The sequence below is a fragment of the Perissodus microlepis genome, chromosome 6, assembly GCF_051167445.1.
Source record: "Perissodus microlepis isolate ML-2025 ecotype Zambia chromosome 6, ASM5116744v1, whole genome shotgun sequence".
In the NCBI taxonomy this organism is placed as follows: Eukaryota; Metazoa; Chordata; class Actinopteri; order Cichliformes; family Cichlidae; genus Perissodus; species Perissodus microlepis.
Window position 1 is genome coordinate 16,254,710 of NC_140466.1, and position 16,774 is coordinate 16,271,483.

General features: G+C 40.2%; 1 protein-coding gene and 1 long non-coding RNA gene across 2 annotated transcripts; both read right to left on the reverse strand.

Moving 5' to 3' along the window:
• Positions 1 to 6,350: 6,350 nt before the first annotated feature.
• LOC146385379 (ubiquitin carboxyl-terminal hydrolase 37-like) lies at positions 6,351 to 9,370 on the reverse strand. The gene is made up of 6 exons (XM_084931075.1): positions 8,709 to 9,370; positions 8,267 to 8,623; positions 8,050 to 8,126; positions 7,761 to 7,869; positions 7,063 to 7,447; positions 6,351 to 6,976 (listed from the first exon to the last, which is right to left on the reverse strand). Exons 2-5 carry the CDS (start codon positions 8,372 to 8,374, stop codon positions 7,370 to 7,372), a joined length of 372 nt encoding a protein of 123 aa, XP_084787201.1. The 5' UTR covers positions 8,375 to 8,623; positions 8,709 to 9,370; the 3' UTR covers positions 6,351 to 6,976; positions 7,063 to 7,369.
• Positions 9,371 to 10,900: 1,530 nt separating this feature from the next.
• On the reverse strand, positions 10,901 to 13,771 carry LOC146385380 (uncharacterized). The gene is made up of 4 exons (XR_014800489.1): positions 13,615 to 13,771; positions 13,338 to 13,515; positions 13,159 to 13,243; positions 10,901 to 11,600 (listed from the first exon to the last, which is right to left on the reverse strand). It is a non-coding gene; the product is annotated as an uncharacterized LOC146385380 (long non-coding RNA).
• Between the last annotated feature and the right edge of the window lie 3,003 nt (positions 13,772 to 16,774).

A 16,774-nucleotide genomic window follows, 5' to 3' on the forward strand; every position in this document is an offset into this window, starting at 1 on the left:
TTCACGGACCACCGAAACTCCCACTGTTTAAATAAAGTATGGGGGCAGTGTCCTGACATAGGCATTGCCTCTGATTTATCCCAGTTGACGCGATACCCTGAAAGCAGCGTAAAGCTTTCTACACATTCTAATAGGGCTGGAATTGACTTCCCAGGCTGGGTCATAAGTAACAACATATCATCTGCATATAATAGAAGCTTATGTTGACTATTACCCATCGAAATTTCAAATATATTTACATTATTTCTCAGTTTTTGTGCCAAAGGCTCTATAGCAATTACAAAAAGACCGGGGCTAAGGGGACAACCCTGTCTTGTGGATCTCTGTAAAAGGAATAGGTCTGATATGAGCCCATTCGTCAATACTCGCGCTGAAGGCGAATCATATTGTAGCGGGTCAGGGCTGTTCGGGGTTCTGTTTGTGATGTTTTGTTTATGTTACCATAGTGACGGGTGACGCCCTCTGGCTGCGACGGTGTGTCCTTCCGGGGTCAGAGGGCGCCCTGTGTGTTGTTGTTGCTGTTCTGTTGCCGTGCTGAGCAGTTAGCTAGCGGCAGTGTTCTTCTGCAGATGTTAATAAACGGCTGTGCTCCCTGGCTAGCTCACGGAAAGCAAGACCAAACGATACCTCCGTCTCCTCCTTGTCTGAGCTCGCCAAAATATAATATCTTTATCCACCTAATAAAATTGTCACCAAAACCAAACTTTTATAATGTCTTAAACAGATAATCCCACTCAACACAATCAAAAGCTTTTGCAGCATCCAGCGATAGGGCCACTGTTGGATGTACTGAATCATATACATAATTTTGCAAATTAACCAACCGCCTAATATTATCTGAACCATAGCGGTTTGGAACAAAACCAGATTGGTCTGCATGAATTATTTTCACCATTACTACTTTTAATCGACCCGCTAAGACCTTTGCCAAGATTTTTTGGTCAGAATTCAGCAAAGATATGGGGCGGTAACCACTTGGGTCTAAAGGGTCTTTCCCAGTTTAAAGAATAAATGTTATAAGTCCAGAGTGCATTGACTGAGGTAATGAGCCTACTTTGAACGCCTCATTATAAACATCGAGCAACAGGGGACTTAACATATCCTCAAATGCTCTATAGAAATCCAATGGTAACCCATCTAATCCTGGAGCTTTATTAAGTGGCATACTGTTAATTGCACGGGTAATCTCCTCCACTGTAATTGGAGCATCTATAATCTGCTGGTCAGTAGTAGAAAGCTGTGGCAGGTTTAAATCAGTAAAGAATGCTTTGAATTTCTGTTCATCTAAACTCCCTTGTGTAGAATAAAGATTATTGTAAAAGGCCCTGAATCCATCATTTATATGTCTAATAGAAGTTGAAATAACCCCATCTGATTGTCGTATGCCTGGGATATGGTTCATACTGTCTTTCTGTTTAAGACGGTATGCTAATAAACGACTCGGCTTTTCTCCCATTTCCCAATATGCTTGATTAATGCGAAATAAAGCGTATTCTGCCTTTCTGTTGTACAGTACATTCAACTTATATTTAACTTGAACAATTTTATTCAACGTAACTCTGTCTTTTGTATGGGAATGTACTGCCTCAAGTGCCTTTAATTTGGCTTCTAACGTAATGATATTCTTGTTAGCTGCCTTCTTTTTAAAGGAAGCGTAAGAAATTATCCTCCCCCTTAAGTATGCCTTCATAGCATCCCACCAAGTAGCCAATGTAGTGTCCTCTCGATTATTTGTCTGTTTGTAAAATTGTATTTCATCTCTTATCAATTTAATAAACCCAGAGTCTTTAATTAAGGACACATTTAAATGCCATCTGCGGCTTTGAGGAATCTGTAAAATATTTCCAAGACATAGAAAAATTGGCACATGGTCCGAGAATACTATATTACCAATACTTGAATCTATAGAGTTATTCACTAAGGCTTCAGAAATAAGAAAGTAGTCGATTCTAGTATAAACATTATGAGGCGGAGAGTAAAAGGAATATTCCCTGCCTTCTGGATGCATTGTCCGCCAAATATCATTCAGACCTAAATCTGAGGTCATCTGCCTTATGGCAACTACAGATTTACTCTCTGTGCCTCTCCTAGGAAGTGATCTATCTAGGTCTTGATCCAGTATTTGATTAAAATCTCCTCCTACCACTATTTGTGCACCTTCTAATTCCAAAAGATACTGTGACAGGTTATGAAAAAAGGCGAGTATGTCCGCATTAGGTGCATAGATATTACATAAAATTATTGGTGTGTCCAGTAGTTGTCCATAAACCAATATAAATCTACCTTCCTTATCTGTTATTACTTTTGTTTCAGCAAAGCTAACTGCTTTATGAATCAGAACCGACACTCCCCTACTTTTATCAGTTCCAGGACTGGAAAAGACTTTACCTACCCAGGAACATTTAAGTTTTAAGGCTTCTGACTTGCACATGTGCATTTCTTGAATAAAGGCTATATCAACTCTTGATAACTTTAGATATGTTAACATTTTCTTCCTCTTAATCCCGTTATTCAACCCCTTAACATTCCAGCTGGCTATTTTGAAATCTGTCTGTCTATCCATCTTATATGTTGTCTCCTTGACGTGGAGACAACATATAAGATGACACCGCCATGGACCTCAACCAGCAGGCTTTGTGTTACCTGTTTCTTTATACAGGAGCATGTAGGGGTGGACTGCCTTTTTATTTGATTACCCTTTTCTCATGTTTTTGTTAGTTCGGGACATTTTGGGGGACATTATTCTCTTACTTGTTAAACACATGCTCCCATCCACTCTCTTGGTCCAGAAGCTCCATAATCCAAGTGTCCCAACTCAGGTCTGATGGCATTTTTTCAGTGGTGTTTTTAACCTCTTGGGAACTTTCACTACATTCCTTACTTGATGCAGAAAGAAGAAAAGAGTCAGAGATGCATAGCAAGCACAACAAGACACCAGCAGTCCAGACCTTTCACCAACTGAAGACATTTGCAGCACCATAAAACATGACAGAGAAGAGCTGGGACTATGTGAAAGGGTGAAGTGCTGCAGTAAAGTTGCAATGGTCCTATCTTTTATACAGTCTATGGTTCACTCTATTAAGATGTGATTATCTCCAAGGTCCATTTAGTTTTAGTTAGCTGAAGCTAAACCAGAAGTTAAAACGAGATGATGAAAAACATTTTTAGTTAATGTTACGACTGTTGTTGTAATGTTGTCTCATATGTAAATCTGAGTGTGCAGGTGCCTTTCCGTGATTGGTGCATCCATGGGACGGACCATACAGATTGGCTAATGACCTGGAGACAACATATGAGATGACACCGCCATGGACCTCAACCGGCAGGCTTTGTGTTACCTGTTTCTTTATACAGGAGCATGTAGGGGTGGACTGCCTTTTTATTTGATTACCCTTTTCTTATGTTTTTGTTAGTTAGGGAGATAAGACACTGTCATTTGGTTTTATTCTTTTCATAAATAAGTTTTGTACATCCTTTTGATACGGTCCCTCTTGTTTGTTGTTTTGGGGTCCACCCCGAAGCTATAGTTCGCTCCTTTCCTTTGTTAGAATTCAATCACTGTAAATAAATCACCATCAAAATTGTACTGGTTGTGTGATGTGCTGCTTGGGGTCAGACAGGGGTGGATCACCCTATTATGGTCTGGCCACCCTTAGACAGGCCATAACACTAACTAAAATGAAACTAGACTTAAAACTGGCTGGTGTCCTTACCAGTGACCTTGGGTCTGAACTGTGGGCTCCTCTTTCCAGGTGTTCGTACTGCCTGAGTGGGACCAAGATGTGGTGTCTTGCCTCTTTTGGGTTTTCTGCATGTTTCTGGCTCAGCATGCACTTCTTGGCGTTCGCTGTTGGTTGCAGCCACTTGAGGTTTCTGGGCTCATTTGGGTTCTCAACACTGGGTGACTTTGATGGGAGTGAAAGCATCCTCACAACATAAATCACCACACTATCTGCTTTTGTTTCAGATTTTTTCTTTATCCTTGTTAACATGTTTGGGTACTGGGTTTACCTGTAATGCATTTTGTGCTCCAAAAGCTGTTATTTTGTGCAGCTGTGCTCCAAAAGCTGTTAGCATGACCTTTTTTTATCATTAGATTGTGCCACACCAGCACCTGAGAGAAAAGCTTTGAGTTTGATTTTGTGTTTTGCAGGCACTCAGGAGAATAAGTCATGATCTCCTCCACTGTAATTGGAGCATCTATAATCTGCTGGTCAGTAGTAGAAAGCTGTGGCAGGTTTAAATCAGTAAAGAATGCTTTGAATTTCTGTTCATCTAAACTCCCTTGTGTAGAATAAAGATTATTGTAAAATTATTGGTGCTTGTCAATCACCAGTCAACAGTGTCACCACTATGAACAACATCCTGCGACCGTTTGAGTCAAAACCTTCGAGAAGTCCCTGCAGCCGCTTCAAAACTCATCACTGAGCTCGATCTCTCTTTTAACACGCTGGAGACAATAATGAAAGATGACTTTCTTTCATATGCTGCTTTGAGGGCTTTGTTTGTGAACAACAACAGAATCAAAACCATCCATGAAGAGACATTTCACCCGCTGATTAATTTGGAGAAACTGGACTTCCACAAACCAGTTGGAGACTTTGTCTTCTGGATGGTTTCAGAACCTGATTTCTCTCCACTATTTCAATCTTTTGGGAAACAAATATACAACACTGGGTCCGGGAAACCTTTTCCTGCCACTGAGGAGCTTGAAGACCCTCCATTTTTGAGGAGCTTTCCTTCAGTCTGTCAGTGAAAGGGATTTTTTTTAAATCTTGAAACTGCCGTGACCCTGTCCAAAGACCAGCTGGCCGGGTCAGTCATGGATATTCACAAATACCCCATAGTACTGGTGGAAAAGAAATATCGGGGGAAAATGCATAGAGTAACGGCTGCAGTTAGCTGACGGCCATCATACCCCTTAAATCTGAAAACTGATTGGTCGGGGTTTAGTAGCTCAATAGGGCAGTATGTAGGCCTGCACACACCACCAACAGGGACACGTGGCGTTTGGGTTGCCCGTTCCAGCAATTCGCTACACAGAAGATAATGGCATTATGCAACTGGCCCTTTGATCAAATGATGAGAGCTGATAGTCAAATAGTGCGCCCTGACATAGCACTGACATTTCCACATGTTGTAACGAGTAGGGACAGACCATGTTCAGTGTGTCGTGACACTTGCACGATGGAAGAACACACCCACTTGTTGGTGCCAGAAGAGCCACTGAGAAATTATTGTTTTAGCTGGCTCATTACAAGTCGATGGCTGGTCACCTGGAATAAGATAAAACTCTGGAGCGAATAATTGCCCGATTTTACTGGCCAGGAAACTGTTTTAGACTTAGAGCTTTTTATTGTCATTGTGCAGTTTCTTGCACAGTGAAATTGGGTAAGTGGAGAGCATAGAGCCGCTGTATCTGTGCGCACCACCATCTTGCATTTTTGGATGTGCGCCGATGGTGTGCGTCCAGTGGTGTCAGCTGGTGAACCAGCTGGTCATTTAAAAAGCACCTTTATGCCCCTCACCATTAATGGAGGTCCCATTTGAGCACATTGGCATGGACCTCATTTTATCAATGAGAAAAAGAAAGTCTTTAGTTCAGCTGTTGTTAACTGATCTTGACTTTGTTGATTAAACGTTGCAAACCTGCCTTCAGTGTGTCCTGTACATGAGGTCATTTAGTACACCACAGCACGGTGAGTTTTTTGAGCTGATGAAGTTCAGCCAAAACAGGAAACATGCAGCAGGAGACAGTAACTTGTTAAAATGTTATAAAAGGTACAATTAAAGATTTTCACCCTACAGGGTTGTCAATGATCCAAGGATAAATGTCTAATTTGGTCAAAATTTTATAAGCCATTTCTGGAGAGACTGCAGTGGAAATGTTGTCACTTTTGGACTTTGCTACCTGCAGCTAAACATTTGCAGCTAAATCATTTATTTAAAAGCAGAAGCTGCAACTGATCGAGTGAATGTTTGTCTGAAAACTTAAACTGAACTCCAAGGGTACCATTGCTCCAGCTTACCATCTTTACCTGAGTGAATCAGTTTGTTGAACAATCTAAATGATTCAGAAACTTCTGTGACATCAACTTAACTAAGGCTCATTACAAATTTCACAAAACACTGCTGAATACTTTTAATATTTTTTTATTAGTTATTTTTGTTTTGTTGTTATTTTGATTTTAATAAAACAAAATAACAAAGAATTAAATAATTTCTTTGTTTTTTTTTAAATTTAATTTCTTTTACAAATAAATTAATAATAATATTAATAATAATAACTATAAAATTAGTGATGTCAGCGTAAACGTCATTAGTTAAAATAACGTTAACACTGACAGCACTAATTTGTTGCCAGAGAGCAAGCCAAACACTGGTCCAGAAAAGGACGATCTCTAGTAGTGGTGCACTACTAGTAGATTTGTTTTAACCTCCTAGGACCTGGTGTCCACATATGTGGACATAACATTTTGGGTTGTCTAGACCAAAATACAAAATTTTGCTCTTCAAAAACCTGATATCCACTTATGAGGGAGGACATTACACTGCCACTGTTCAATCGAAATTTAAAATGAACGTCCTCATATGTGGATCTCATTGTTTTGAGAAACAAAAAAAAGATAGTCCGAATCTGATGTCTTTGTTTTTACATTCATCAGGTCCCAATCAACCCAAATGGCACAGAGAAATGAAAAATGCATGCCATGAAAGAGTTCAGGTCTTAGGATGTTAAAAATGTCCCTGCTGATGAGACCAGTGAATGTGGGGCGACGGTGGCAAGAAAAAACTCCCTCCTGGAGGAAGAAATCTTGGGAGGAACCAGGCTCTCTGGGAGGACCCTTCCTCCTGAGGGCAATACTTACCAGTACTTGTCCTCCAGTGTGCGATGGTGGGCTGGGACGAGTGTTGTTTCTTCTCAGCATGATGATGACCTTAACTTCCTTCCTTCCTTCCATTTCCTGTTTCAGAACTGAGAATGAAGACAAAACTGGTTAACAAGGTAACAGGACATTAAAAAATTCTCTCACTTCAGGATGAGATGCTGTGTCTTCTTACGTTTCTCTTGTAAAACAGGATGTAGGCCGAGTGCTGCTGTTCCTCACAAGCTGCAGATCCAGTTGTGTGGAGCACCTGTGCGTCATTATAGGTGAGCCAGCGATCTGATGTAGAGTGCTGACTCTCCTCAGGATGGACAGAACTACAGATGTAGTGTCCTGAAATCACATTAAGACAAATGAATCCAACTTCTGGAAGTCAACTGATTCAAGCAAACAGTGATTTTGACTTAGTGCTTCTTAGAACATCAAAAGCTTTTGTGTGTGAGTCCTTCACTGAAAAGTAGCAAGTTTTCATTTTCTGTTTGTCACAAGTCTGTTGTTTTACCTGACTCTGTGCCTCCATAATGACTAATGATGCTGACAAGACTATAACAGCCACCACCCTGAGAAGGAACAAATCCAAAGAGTGTTAGTTTCATAAAGTCTCACATCAGTGCCATAATTAAGCTGATTTGCTGAGGCTACGTCCACACGAATGCGTTTTCGTTTGAAAACACATCGTTTTCTCTCCGCTTTGACCTCCCGTCCACACTGAGACGGCGTTTTCCTCAAGGAAAAACACAGCATCTTGAAAACGCTCTCGAAAACGCATACATTTGAAAACGGAGCAGTCCCGTCGCAGTGTGGACACGGAGTTTTCAAATCTATCAGGGCTAGTGTGGACGTAGCCTGAGACGTTCTGCAGTCTGTTTTTACCTGATTGGATGGCACCACCAAGTCCCTCTGCAGCCTGACGGGGTCATCCACCTTCTGAATCTTGTAGGTTTGTGTAAAGCCAAACCTCTTCAGATGCAAGATCAGAACTCTGGCAGAAAAGAAAAAAAATAAAACAAACAAGGTAGAAAATAAGAAGAATGAGTTTCAAACACAAACAGAAGATGGGAGAAAACGACTGCTCAAGTATTGTCTCGAAAAACTCTGATATTTGATGCGCCACAGTTTGGAAACCTGGTCAGTCGATCAATTCTGATGTGACCTTACTCACCTTGGCAGTGTATCAAAAGACGACTTCAGTTCTGAGGCCGTCCCTCCACAATCACAGCGAAATTCTATTTCTTGTTCCTGAACAACAGCACAGAGAAAACAGGCTTTATGTTAGAAAGAAATCTCAACATATGCACACACACATACACACAAACACTAACAAAAAAGGTGTGTTAAGATCGCTGACACTACAACTCTATTGGAATTTGTGATCTTACCTTCAAGTATGTCTCTAACATGTTTATAACAGACCCCTCTGGAACCAGGTCAAGAGACAAGCTGGTGAATTCCTCTTGCTGTGATGATTGGTGACCGCAGCTACACATTTCAGGAGTAACGTAGTTAAAGTAAAGATCAGGTAGGTGGAAAAGAGGTATATGAAAATATTGCAACCAGCTCTGCGTTTCTGAAAGACAGGCTTACCTCTTGCATGTCCTCATGTTTTCCATTTTAAAAATGTGATGGTCTTCTACTGGGCAGGTATAACTTTGGCCCAGGAGAGCTGCGCTCCTCTCCAGGTGAGGTGTGAGCCTTTTGACCTCATTGAGGAACAATGTTAGGAATTCATGAGCGTCCTGAAAGAAAAGCAGAGAGATTTAAAACAGTACATCAAAATCAGAAGGTAAAGCAAAAAACGAAATGTCCAAATAGCTGACGCACTTTCTGTGCACTGCCGGTGTATTCAGGAGCTTGATTGCTGAATGCCTTCTTAAAAGCTCTTAGGTGGTGATCTTTAAGGCCATAATCTGTTGACTCATGACAGTCCCTGACATCAATGAGCCTTCTGTAGAAAGGAAAGGGTAAACAGACATTTCTGCTGTTAGATCTCTTTGTTCTTCAGGTTTTTGAAGAAAGTAGAAGGTTGACGTAGCGCACCTTAAGAGCTGAGCTTCTGGATCTGTGCTCCACAAAACCTCCTGACGCCTGATGTCTCTTATGAACTCCTCAATGTTGAGGAGGCTCTGCAGGCAGGAGTTCATGTAGCAGGTGTTTCCGATGTTTGGAAACCTGACACACACGCACAACGTTTACAGTATCAGTGTAAAAGAATTCATTTTCTCCACTTTGACAAAGTGAGCTTTGGTCTTTGTGCACCACGTGTACTCACCCGAAGCAGTCTATAGTCTCAGTTTGACTTTCTATTATTTTTCCACCGCATGCTACACTGCTCCAAAAAGGTAAAAACACAAACACAAAATTAGGAAAGATGTCAGGATGCTGAGCAGTGTATGTGCATGTATGCATGAGCTTTGAAGTTGAAACATTTTGGAGGACGTCTTTCTCTTACCTGTTAAACACATGCTCCCATCCACTCTCTTGGTCCAGAAGCTCCATAATCAAAGTGTCCCAGATCAGGTCTGCTGGGATCTTTTCCGTGGTGCTTCTTACCTGCTATATATAAAGGACATAGCTGTGTGCCTCATTGCTCTTAATTGCTCTCATTTAAATGCTTGATGACAGTGACTCTTTCCATAAAACATACCTTCCCGGATTTAAAAAGAGACCAGCGACACCTGTTTTGTGTCTTCACTGTGTTGGTCTCTGCCTCTGCATCGCTGTCAGTTTGCTGCAGAGGACGAACAAACATAAGTTTATTAAAAAAGTAAAGTCACTTAAAATTAACAAGTGCATTTTAAAGAGAATGTGCATTTCATATGTTTTGTGTAAAAGCAAACCGAGGAACAGCAGAAGAAGTGTCTCCATTTTCTCTTCTTCTTCTTCTTTTGACCATTTTCAGGGTTAGCTGGTGTGGCAGCAACAGAAGCATCCGGGATGCTGATCAGGAGAAAAGTGTAAATGTTGTGGAAATTTATAAGAAGGAGTACATTTTGCTAATACAGATTGCTAATAACAGTGAATAACTGTAATGGAATACCAACATGAACAAAATCATGTATTTTATACATTTACACTCTACATTTTCAAACGCTAATCTCTGCAACCATATAAATAATAGACAAGACTAGAAGTAGTAAAAAAGATGTAAATACACAAGGTGGAAGAAAAATGCCAATAAAAGGGAAATAAAAGAGCTCCAACTAAACCACTGCTATAAATATCTCCAGCAGCATTAAAGAGTGGCGCATTTCTTTACCTCTGATGAGACGTAGAAGGAATTTCCTTCTCTGCCACGTTTTGTTTGTGTAATTTCTGTTTAGAAACAAGAAAACCAACATCAGTAATGGCATAAAACAAACATACCAAGGGAGTCTCTCCATGAAAAGTGTCCAGTTAGAAAATTTGGTATTATTTCATATTATTTATCACTTTAGTGAGCTGTCAGCTCATGAAGCAGATATATAGGAATATCTTTAAATAAAATAAAAACAATTTATTCATGCTTTAAATTCAGTTTTAAAGTTTGTCCTGTGAAATACAAAATCCTTCATTTGGTTCTGATCAAAATTCAGTTTTTACAGAAATCATCCATGAAGCTTCATTAAAAGCTTCAAAAATGCTTATTCACCACAAAAAATATTTAGAGAAACATCCTGCAAGTCTCTTCAAACTTACCTTTCTGTGAAAAAAAAAAACGTTTAAACATCTTTGAACTTAATTTGAGGACATAGCTGTGCTAAATTGCTCTTAATTCTTCTCATTTAACTGTGATGAGTAAATGCTTGATGACAGTGACTCTTTCCATAAAACATACCTTCCAGAATTTAAAAAGAAACCAGCGACACTTTTTTTGTGTCTTCACAGTGTTGGTCTCTGCCTCTGCATCGCTGTCAGTTTGCTGCAGAGGACGAACAAACATACGTTTATTAAAAAAGTAAAGTCACTTTAAATTAACAAGTGCAATTTAAAGAGAATGTGCATTTCATATGTTTTTTGTAAAAGCAAACCGAGGAACAGCAGAGGTGTCTCCATTTTCTCTTCTTCTTTTGACCATTTTCAGCAACAGAAGCATCCGGGATGCTGATGAGGACAAAAGTGTAAATGTTATTTTTCAAAGTGGAAATTTTTAACAAGGAGTACATGCTGGAGATTGCAGATAAAAATTAATAACTGTAATGGAACAAAATCATGTATTTTGTACATTTACACTCTACATTTTCAAACGCTAATCTCTGAATCAATATAAATTATAGACAAGACTAGAAGTAGTAAAAAAGATGTAACTACAAAACACCAATAAAAGGGAAATAAAAGAGCTCCAACTAAACCACTGCTATAAATATCTCCAGCAGCATTAAAGAGTGGCGCATTTCTTTACCTCTGATGAGACGTAGAAGGAATCTCCTTCTCTGCCACGTTTTGTTTGTGTGATTTCTGTTTAGAAACAAGAAAACCAACATCAGTAATGGCATAAAACAAAGTATATGGTATGAAAATACAAAATCCTTCATTTGGATTCAAAATTCAGTTTTTACAGAAATCATCCAAGAAGCTTCCGTAAAAGTTTCAAAAATGCTTATTTACCATAAGAAAATATTCAGAGAAATGTGCTGCGAGTCTCTTCAAACTTACCTTTCTGTGAAAAAGAAGTTTAAACATCTTTGGACTTGAGGTGATCGCAGCGAAAATCTCCTCAGCTTTGCAAAAGTTCAACTGAAAACAAGCAGTCAAAGGTTGTATATTTATAAACTTTCAGCATAGAATGTTCATACCCTGAACAGCAAACATCATCATTATGATGTATGGGGCTAATTTGCATATTTTGGAATGTATGCTCATTTGAACTGTATGGTACTCGTCTCCAAGCAACTGCTACAAAAACAGGTCAAGTCAAGTGGCTTTTATTGTCATTTTAACCACGTGCAGAGGTACTGTACAGAGTGAAATGAGACAGCGTTCCTCCGAGACCCTGGTGCTATATATGACATATACGGACAAACCCAGGACTACATAAAGTGCAGTGTGCATAAACTGCAAAAATAAACAAGACAAAACAGTGCAAAACTAGACAGAACAGGACGATACAGACACAAGACAATGGAAATGTGCAAAATGCTGAGTATTGTGCAAAAGTAACTTGGTGTCTGTATGTATGTGTATGAGTGTGAGATACTGCAGATAAGTGCTTGGTAGTGACGTGTGTGTAGGTGTGCGTGTGCCAGTGCAGTCACTGAGTGTTCAGGGGTCTGACGGCTTGTGGGAAGAAACTTTTCCGTAGTTTGGTAGCGAGGGCCCGGATGTTCTGGGACCTCTTTCCAGAAGGCAGCAGGGTGAAGAGTGTGTTTGAAGGGTGTGTGGGGTCCTCCAGCAAGCGGTTGTTATAAGGAGGGGAGAGGGGCTCCAATGATCTTCTCAGCTGCTCTCACAATCCGTTGTAGGGTACTGCGATCCAATACGCTGCAGTTACCATACCAGACAGTGATGCAGCTACTTAGGATGCTCTCGTTAGTCCCACTGTAAAAGGTGGTGAGAATGGATGGTGGGAGATGGGCTTTCCTCAGCTTCTGCATGAAGTAGAGATGCTGCTGGGCCTTCTTGGTTATGGAGCTGGTGTTGAGGGAGCAGGAGAGGTTCTCCGCCAGGTGGACACCAAGAAATCTGGTGCTCTTGACGACCTCCACAGAGGATCCATTCATGTTAAGTGGGCAGTGATCCCACTGTGCTCTCCTGAAGTCAACAATCTCTTTTGTTTTGTCCACGTTCAGAGACAGGTTGTTGACTCTACACCTCTACAGATGGCCCGCAGTGCAACCCTTCAGCTTCCTAGTAGATTCACCTATATACAAATTTAAAGACCTAGGAGACTTACTTCTCGTCAGAGTTGTAGCATTCACAAGATTTTCAGAAAACTTGACCTTTGAACTTGAGGTCAAGGTCACTGATATTCAAACTGACCCCAGAACTTTAGTAGATGCACCAATGGCATCAATTCAAAATCCTGCCCCTCGTTCTCGAATTATTGTCTTGACCAAGCTGAGTATACAATTATGAAACAATCATTTTCCATTTTTATTTCACTATCTGTAACTAAGACAAATAAACAGTATTTGGGACACAAGTCACTATTAAAGTGGTTAGTGAGACTCCACATCTGATAACAGTATAACACACTGCTTATTTATGTAAAATTGTCATCAATAAATGTGTTCAAAACAGAAGCTACACTGGCTTTAAAAGTTTTTGTTAACTCTGACTACCTGTCTGCTCTTACCTGTTTCTTTTGCTCTCTGCTGTCTTCATCCTCCATCCAACTCTACAGCTATTGTTAGGGATGACATGATGAAACTGAAGGGTGTCTGGGCACCGAAAAAAGAAAAGAAGAGAGATTGGATTAGGCTGCAGCTGGCGTGCCATTCTCTCACTTCAGGATGAGATGCTGTGTCTTCTTACGTTTCTCTTGTAAAACAGGATGTAGGCTGAGTGCTGCTGTTCCTCACAAGCTGCAGAGCCAGTTGTGTGCAGCACCTGTGCGTCATTATAGGTGAGCCAAGGATCTGATGTAGAGTGCTGACTCTCCTCTGGATGGACAGAATTACAGATGCAGCAGCTGTTTCCGATGTATGGAAACCTGACACACAAACAAAAGTTTACAGTATCAGTGTAAAATAATTCATTTTGTCCAGGTTGAGAAGGTGAGCTTTGGTCCTTGTGCACCACGTGTACTCACCTGAAGCCGTCTGTAGTCTGAATTTTATTTTCCATTATTTATCCACCGCCCAAATGTTTCACTACGCTACTGCAAAAAGGTAAAAACACAAACACACAATTAGACACTGAGCACTGGATGTGCATGTATGCATGAGCTTTGAAGTTTAAACTTTTTATTTTTATTTTTATCATCAACAATTTTTATTTATTTCATTTTAAACTTCAATAACACAGCTTAAGGATAACTACATAAATAAATAGTTTAAAAAAACAAACAAACAAAAACAAAACAACAACAAAACAAAACAAAACACTACAACAACAAAAAACAAAACAAAGGGAAGTTATCCTATTCTTTCTTCGCACACCAATCCCCACACCACCACTCTGTCATTACTCCTCTGTTCTTCAAGTTACAGAAAGCCAGCTTGTAAAGGGGGACCAAATACAATCATATTGAGGCAATTTGTCTAATAAACCATAAGTCACTTTTTCGTAAGACGCCAACTTAGCCATTGTCTTTAGCCACTCTTCATAGGGAGGGGGGTTCTTTTTCCGCCAATGTCTTAGCAGGACCCGTTTGGCCGTAGTAAGAGCCAAAATAATCCATCTTTTTGTATAACTGGAAAAATCTCCATCAGAAAGTTCTGTGGTTATACCAAGTATGGACAGTTTTGGTGAGATACCAAATCTCCTTTTTAAAACACTGAAAATTACCTCCATTATATTTTCCCACCAATCCCGAAGTGCCGAACAGCTCCATAAGATATGTAAAATCAAAGCATTTTGACCATCACATCTCCAACATTCGTCCGTAGAGGCCAGGTTCCATTTATACAATTGTTGCGGTGTTCGATGCCACCTATGGATTATCTTAAGTTGAATAAATCTACTGCCTGTTTCTTTATACATAGTATTAACATTTTGAAAACATGAATCCCATTCAACTGAAGATATGTCCAATGCCATGTCCTGGGCCCAGTAGCCCTTAACTTTAAGGAGAGGGTCAGCTGACCGTTCTTGCAATAAGTGATAAATCTTAGAGGTAATGCCTTTACCCAAGGGTGATCTTGAGAGCAGGACTTCCATAGGGTTGCCCACAAGACAACTCAAGGGGGTTCCCAGCCACTTCGATAATGAACTATGTATTTGGACATATCTCCAGAATTGATTACGCTGCAACTTATATAACTCTACAATTTTATCAAAGCTTAAAAAACATTTAGTCCCACAGTCAAATAAATCTGATACATTAAGGATGCCTGCTTTACGCCACTGTAACCAGTCAACCGATGTCCCTCCAATTAAAATTCTTTTATTACTCCATAAGGTTGCCGAAGGTGATTTAATAAAGTCCCAGCGACCTGCCCTATGTAATTTAAACCACAATGTCTTTGCAATTATAGGATGGGTAGTTTTATGACTGGTATCAAACAGCTCCCTCCAAGGAGAAATACCGCCATTAACTTCCGTCTCTATACGGGACCAGATGGGTTTAACTGGTGCAGTAGGTAACCAAGCTCTAAGTTGTTTCACGTTCATCACCCAATAATACCATTGGAAATTAGGCAATGAAAAACCTCCTTGTTTTGCACTCGCTTGAAGTTTCTTAATACTTAAACGATGCGGTGAGCTACCCCAAAGAAACTGCCGGATTAAAAAGTCTAGATCTTTGAAATACTTATCTGGAATGTGTAATGGAATATTAGATAAAATATAAAAGATCATGGGTGCAGTCATCATCTTAATACAACTAATTTTACCCCATATTGTGAGACGTACTCTGGACCATCTACCAAATTCCATTTTTATTCTTTCCAACATTGGCTCCATATTTGCTCGAACCATCTTAGTGTAATCCGAGGTCATTTGTATCCCCAAATACCTCAAACCATTCACGGACCACCGAAACTCCCACTGTTTAAATAAAGTATGGGGGCAGTGTCCTGACATAGGCATTGCCTCTGATTTATCCCAGTTGACGCGATACCCTGAAAGCAGCGTAAAGCTTTCTACACATTCTAATAGGGCTGGAATTGACTTCCCAGGCTGGGTCATAAGTAACAACATATCATCTGCATATAATAGAAGCTTATGTTGACTATTACCCATCGAAATTTCAAATATATTTACATTATTTCTCAGTTTTTGTGCCAAAGGCTCTATAGCAATTACAAAAAGACCGGGGCTAAGGGGACAACCCTGTCTTGTGGATCTCTGTAAAAGGAATAGGTCTGATATGAGCCCATTCGTCAATACTCGCGCTGAAGGCGAATCATATTGTAGCGGGTCAGGGCTGTTCGGAGTTCTGTTTGTGATGTTTTGTTTATGTTACCATAGTGACGGGTGACGCCCTCTGGCTGCGACGGTGTGTCCTTCCGGGGTCAGAGGGCGCCCTGTGTGTTGTTGTTGCTGTTCTGTTGCCGTGCTGAGCAGTTAGCTAGCGGCAGTGTTCTTCTGCAGATGTTAATAAACGGCTGTGCTCCCTGGCTAGCTCACGGAAAGCAAGACCAAACGATACCTCCGTCTCCTCCTTGTCTGAGCTCGCCAAAATATAATATCTTTATCCACCTAATAAAATTGTCACCAAAACCAAACTTTTATAATGTCTTAAACAGATAATCCCACTCAACACAATCAAAAGCTTTTGCAGCATCCAGCGATAGGGCCACTGTTGGATGTACTGAATCATATACATAATTTTGCAAATTAACCAACCGCCTAATATTATCTGAACCATAGCGGTTTGGAACAAAACCAGATTGGTCTGCATGAATTATTTTCACCATTACTACTTTTAATCGACCCGCTAAGACCTTTGCCAAGATTTTTTGGTCAGAATTCAGCAAAGATATGGGGCGGTAACCACTTGGGTCTAAAGGGTCTTTCCCAGTTTAAAGAATAAATGTTATAAGTCCAGAGTGCATTGACTGAGGTAATGAGCCTACTTTGAACGCCTCATTATAAACATCGAGCAACAGGGGACTTAACATATCCTCAAATGCTCTATAGAAATCCAATGGTAACCCATCTAATCCTGGAGCTTTATTAAGTGGCATACTGTTAATTGCACGGGTAATCTCCTCCACTGTAATTGGAGCATCTATAATCTGCTGGTCAGTAGTAGAAAGCTGTGGCAGGTTTAAATCAGTAAAGAATGCTTTGAATTTCTGTTCATC

Bases quoted from the DNA above. Each gene is read 5' to 3' on its own strand.
- LOC146385379 (XM_084931075.1), bottom strand. From the start codon at position 8,374: ATGTGTAGCTGCGGTCACCAATCATCACAGCAAGAGGAATTCACCAGC. The intron at 7,870-8,049 runs GTGAGTAAGGTC...CTTTTCTGCCAG, and splicing joins TCTTTTGATACACTGCCAAG to AGTTCTGATCTTGCATCTGA. The intron at 7,448-7,760 runs GTAAAAACAGAC...GTTCCTTCTCAG, and splicing joins TGGTGGTGCCATCCAATCAG to GGTGGTGGCTGTTATAGTCT.